A 6000-nucleotide genomic window follows, 5' to 3' on the forward strand; every position below is an offset into this window, starting at 1 on the left:
ACGCCAATTATTCTATTCCTATATGATATTATATCTATCTGTGGCTATATAAAACCACGTGGAATCTGAGTCATCCTGTTCGTCCTCCATCTTGCTTCCTTTTCCTTCTGTGTAGCTCCCTGGCTTACAACTCTTAGCTCCACCTCCCTTTTCCCTGTCCAATCACAGGCCTCCTGCTGCACTAATAGTTAAATTAATTGGATAGAGAAAATCCTGCCACAAGCAGTGATGTGGCCAGTGATAAATTGTGTTAGAAACGAAGGATATTATTACGACGGATGTGAGGGTAAGAAATGAATTATTTCAAATGATCGGTTGCCACATAAAATTGGATTGTCAACAGCGGATGAGCCAATGGGTTAGAAACTGAGCCCAGCCTGTGAGAAGCACCTCCTTGCCTGCGTTCCATCCCTCAGGCCAGTCCAGGGCATCACTGGCCCAGTGTTAGCCTTCTCTCCCCCTTTCTGAGCTCTGTCCTCTTATATAGTGACAGCCATACAGGTCTCTTTGCAGATCCTCAAACACCCTAGTCGGGCTCTTACCTCAGGATCTGCGCATACGTGTTTCTGTGTGTCTGGAATGTTCTTTTCATTTCTCCAGGCTCAACTCCTAACCTCTTCTCACCTCCTTAGGTAGTCTTACTCACGACTACCTTTGTCAGCTGCCTTCATAGCCCCGCCCCACAGTGATACTTATCCTTGTTACCATTCATTTCCTGCACAGCTCTTAACAGCGCCTACAAGTATGCATGTTCTATTTTATGCAACAGGCCTTTCTCCCTCAAAAAGACCATTAGGTGCACAAGGCAGAGATTCTTGTAGGCTTTAATTAGCTATGTTCTTAATGGGGGAGGGGGGAGAGAAAGGAAGGAAGGAGAAGAAAGAGGAACAGAGGAACAAGTTCTGAGTGTCTTGACTTTGCCCAAACAGCACACGTTAGATGTGAAGAGTGCAGCGCTGCCACCAGCCGTCCGCTGCTCCGAGTCCCGACTCTCTGAAGAAGGAATATTCCTGCTGGCTAACGGTCTGAACATGTTCTTATGGTTTGGAGTGGGCAGCCCACCAGAGCTGATTCAGGGAATATTTAATGTGCCATCGTTTGCACATATCAACACAGATATGGCAAGTATTCTTCAGTTTTTGTGATAACCCTCAAATATAAATTTTGATTTTATGTGCAGTTTTATGATACAAAGGAGAATAACAGTGTGTGTTTATATAGCTCAATATGAGAATCGTATTTTGATGAATAAAAATGAGAAAGGGTAAAGTAATATACTGAAGTTTTAACTTAAACATGGCTTCACTAGAAACTGATAATGCAGAGATGGAGAGATGGCTTGTAGTTAAGAATGTTTGCTGTCCTTGCAGAGGACCTGACACACACACACACACTCGCATGAACACACATGCATGAACATAGCCTTGCACACATGCATGAACACACACACACTCGCACACCCTGCTGTTCACCAGTGGCTGTTCTCTGCATGCAGTTTAAGCCCGCCATCCTGCTTCATTTTCCTGACACATCAGTGAGGTAGCTGCGGCAGCAGTGTGCTCCTGATGAACTAGTGAAGCCAGAGGCAGGTTCTTGTGGGTGATGAGGTCAGGGGTAGAACCTGCATTTAGTTTTCAACTCAGGTCTCTTCATCCTTGCTGATGAGCCGCCTGTTTGAGGACATTCAGAATCCTTCATAGATATTTTGCTTCATACTAAGATTAATGAGGCACAAAATAAAAACCCCACCCTAAACCCTCTCTTCTGTTAGTCATGACAAAAGAAATCATGTTGATAAAGAAGTGAATACACATATCTGTTTTCAAAATATCTTAGGAAACTTGGCACTAATGTCAGAGCTAACATTGGCGCAGACTTCCCTGTAAGCCCTCAGTGCACATGAGATCGTGGGTCTCTCAGCCACAGGGAATCCTGGGCCTGGGCTTGTATTAACACACCTCCTCACTAGTTTTCAAGAAAATGAAACAAAACTGAGACCCTAATAGACTCATTTGGCACTCTGGGATATATGTGTGATGCATAATATTATTTCTTGAATCAAATGATTCACGATGATGCCATAAAATCTACACAAGGGATGGAGCATCAGTGATAAATATTCTGCCCTCCTCAGAACTATGAGATACAGTGGCTGTAGTTTTCCCTAAGACTTGAAGCCTTACTGTATGGGCTGCTTCCTCACCATGGTGGCTAACTCACAGGCAGAGTGTTGACTGCATCTTGGTATCTTCTCACTGAGAAGGCAGCATTAGCATCCTGTCTGTCTTACCTGAAGAACTCCAAATGCAGCTGTGATGTTTACAAGCGAAACAGATGTCGTAGAAATGAAAAGGGCAGAAACTCTTGGAGGAATCAGCCCTTGTGGTTTCTTTAACCGTGGAACACTGTAGAATTTGGTAAAGAAGGGAAAGAGACATTCTTTTCACTCCCGATATGGCATTGAAAGAGCTTAGTCACCTTCGTCTTTAGACCATCTCTTCCTAAAATACACCACAGCCATGACCTGTGTCTCTGAAAGAGATAACTCGTTCATGTGTGCTAATAAAAATGAGTGGTTTATAGTTTAGTTTTCCATGTTTTCAGTTTTCAGGTAAATGAACTGAGCCAATAAGTAGTCTACGTGGCACATGAGAGATGCCTCTAACATTCCATGGGTCTCATATTGCTGCTTTTGTTCTAAGTGTCTCAAGTTGTACTGAAATTGTGGTGCTCTTACATTTAGACATCGCTGCCTGAGGTGGGAAGTCCACACTCTCAACAACTCAGAATGATAATGAATAATATCCAGCAAAAGAAGCCATACTCAATGAAGGTAAAATGAAAATCTCCCCTCTTCCTTCAAGACTTATTTCTTCAGAAACCTTTTAATGCATGTTCATAGTTGTTATATCTCATGATCTTTGATAGAAAATGTCCACCTCTGAGTATGTCTATATACTTCTTAAGCACAAGCATAAACATCAACAGCTATGACCGTGGGCTTTCTTATTAGACACCAGCTTCCGGATCCTGACGTCGTCCTTCCTTGTAGTGCGGAAGTAACTGCTGTCATCGATGTCCTTAGCTTTCCTTTAGTGCCTCATTCTATGTAGTCATAGAAATATCCTTCAGAACATTTCCAAAGTGGTTTCTTTTATATCTGGAAGAGTTTGCAATTATAATTACCCTAAACCATTTTATTATTTTGTTTGAATAATGTCCTGAATCCAAAGTTAGACTTTGTTGCCAAGTTGGAGCTTCTCTCCATACATCTCTGTAAGCTGTGTGCTGGAGCCCCAGCTGCTCTGCACCCATCTCTGTAAGCTGTGCTGGAGCCCCAGCTACTCTGCACCCATCTCCTCTGTAAGCTGTGTGCTGGAGTCTCCGGGGTTAGGAGCTTTCAGGTGGGGACACTGTTGAACTCCTTACTCTAAAGTATGAGACACTTTAGATGCCTGCCTCTGCATGGCCCAGGCTACTGTTTTCTCTTGAAGTGCAAACTGGATGCTAATCTCAATTACTAATCTTCACCATAGAAGTAACTCTTGCGTGCAGACATCAGCTCTCGGTAGAGCTGAGGTAGCGGAAATATAACAGCCTCACAGTCTCTAGACATCTGGGTGAATAGTTGACATTCAAGAACTGTTTCCATCCAGTATGGGCTCAGTGCACAGGCAGGGGCAGGGGCTGGGGCTGGGGCTGGGGCTGGAGAGAAGCCCAAGTACTCCACACATGCTGGGGGAGTGTTAGTCCTGAATTAGAGCTCCGGTCTCTGGAAATTCATCTGCACAAGTTCTTGCCTTAGTCAATTTTCAATCTCTCTTTTTAAATTAAACTTAAAATTATACGTGTGTGTGTGTCTGTGTAAACCTGAAGCATGGGCATTCTCTCTATGACCCATGGCCTCCTGGCCATGCCGCACATCTCTCCTACTGTACAGATGATGCGGGTGCTAACTGCAGCTCTTCTTGTGTAGGCACTCCTTATGGTCTCAGCAATGGAAGATATCAGGGCCCAGGGTCTTCTTCCATATATAGGGAGCGGTGTTAGCATTTCCACATGGACTCAATATACACTATATGGAGAGATTCTACATTTTCATATTACATCTTACATATCTGTTGTTTCTTGCTTTTTTTACATCACATGCCAATTAGAGCTATAAGCACACAGTAGTCCGAGGAGCTGTGGCTGCACCAAGAGCCACCACCCACCTAGACTTGTGGCCACTCCACGTTTAGTTCCTTTCTTCTCACTAATGTACCCACTGCTACTTGTTGGCTCCCATTTCCTCTGCTGCACGCATATCCCATGTCCTGCAAAGGGCCCAGACTCACTATTATGGGGATTGTCTCTAATCCCTTCCCACCCTTTTAAATGTCTGTAATAAGTTACATGCCGACTGTCTCTATATCGCTGTTATACCGCACACTGTGTACCAGTCTGGAATGTTCTCTGACCTGCCCTGTCCTTTGAGACATAGGTGACAGTGATTGCCAGTGTGAAGTGTTTTGTCCCATAGCATTCTATTTATGATGTTTTCATGTTAATTTGCCACTTAATATTGTCTCTGGGGTTTAAATGCCAGTGTCTCTTTCCTCTTCCAAGTAATAGGCACAGAGCTGGAGAGATGGTACACACTGCCCTTTCAGAAGACTGAATTCTGTTCTCTGCACCCACATCGGGTGACTGTAGTCCTGGCTCCAGGGACACACACACACACACACACACACACACACACACACACACATACACACACACACACACACACACACACAAACACACACACACCTTTTAAAAACCCACGGAAACAGACATGCTCACATCATCCAGGCCCCACACTGCTACCACATTTGGTGGGATTGAAGCAACGAGACTGCTGCACCTCACCCACAGTGTGTTCCTAACCAGCTGTTGTCCGTTCTCCTAGCTCATCGTGGTTAAACAGCGAGAGCAGCGGGAGATGGCTTTCCGACAGTTCCTGGTGGAAGATAAAGGGCTCTATGGAGGATCTTCGTACGTGGATTTCCTCTGCTGTGTTCACAAGGAGATCTGTCAACTGCTTAACTGAGCCCTCGGCTCTCCCTCTGAGGTCACATTCCTGAGGAGACAGTCTCCAACTTGGTGCCTAATTTTCTGATGATAGTAGGCTAGTTTTAATTTCTTGATCACTTTCAGGACAGCTTGCCTGGACAGCACACAGACCTTCAGCTCGGAGTGCTCAGGTGGCAAGCCCGTGGAGGTGTGGGGGTACTGTAAAGGGAAGAGTCCATTACTGGCTGTCCAGCTTCTAATTTCTAAAGCTGACACAATTTGCATTTCATAAATACATAGTTTACAGAACCATTTGCAGCCTCAATTTTCTTTGTGCTTGTTATATAAATTATTTTTCAAACTGTATAGATTCATGATAAAATTATCTTGGTTCCTCTCTCTTTTACCGTGAGAGGAAAAGACTTCATTTTTATCTTATACCTAATTTTTTTAAAACCCCGTGATGACATTAAACAGAATTTTTTTTCCAACATAAGATCTGCACAGCAGACTTTTAAAAAGCCTGAAATCTGTCTGGTAGAACAATTTGTGTTCTCCTTTTTTCATAATTATATATTGTCTGTTTAAAATATTTTCCAGTTGTTTTGTCTATAAAACGGTATCTATATTCTTAATGGTTCTTTGTACAATTTTGATGGTTTCTACCTGTATATAATGGATCTTAACCAATATCAATAAATTACTTCATGTACTCTGGCTTACTGTGTTTTATGTCTTTTGAAAATTTAAACAGAAATAAGGATATCACGGAAAGTACATAGCAAAAAAATCCCACTGGATGGCTGAGAACGAAGCTGGAGCTTTGTAAAGGGTTTAGTAGTATAGTGTCAGGCTGTCAGAAACACTCCTTGAAAAGAGTGTTTATAAGATCCTCAATACAGACACCGCCAGCTGAGCTGCTTGTACCTGGGGACTCTGCTCTTGGCTCCTGGTGTTACATTTCCT

General features: G+C 43.3%; 1 protein-coding gene across 4 annotated transcripts in view; it reads left to right on the forward strand.

The window, feature by feature from the left end:
* Nucleotides 1–5751, forward strand: part of Sec24d (Sec24 related gene family, member D (S. cerevisiae)) — a 100841-nt gene extending 95090 nt beyond the window's left edge. For 3 of the 4 annotated variants that reach the window (XM_030252809.1, XM_030252810.1, XM_006502038.4), the window contains 3 exons: nucleotides 930–1121; nucleotides 2744–2833; nucleotides 4931–5751. In XM_030252809.1, the coding sequence (XP_030108669.1) occupies nucleotides 930–1121; nucleotides 2744–2833; nucleotides 4931–5071 (423 nt within the window). In that variant the 3' untranslated portion in view covers nucleotides 5072–5751. The remainder of the gene's footprint in view (nucleotides 1–929; nucleotides 1122–2743; nucleotides 2834–4930) is intronic. The other variant, NM_027135.2, reaches the window with a different exon arrangement.
* Nucleotides 5752–6000: the final 249 nt, after the last annotated feature.

Source organism: Mus musculus, chromosome 3, assembly GCF_000001635.26.
Source record: "Mus musculus strain C57BL/6J chromosome 3, GRCm38.p6 C57BL/6J".
NCBI lineage: Eukaryota > Metazoa > Chordata > Mammalia > Rodentia > Muridae > Mus > Mus musculus.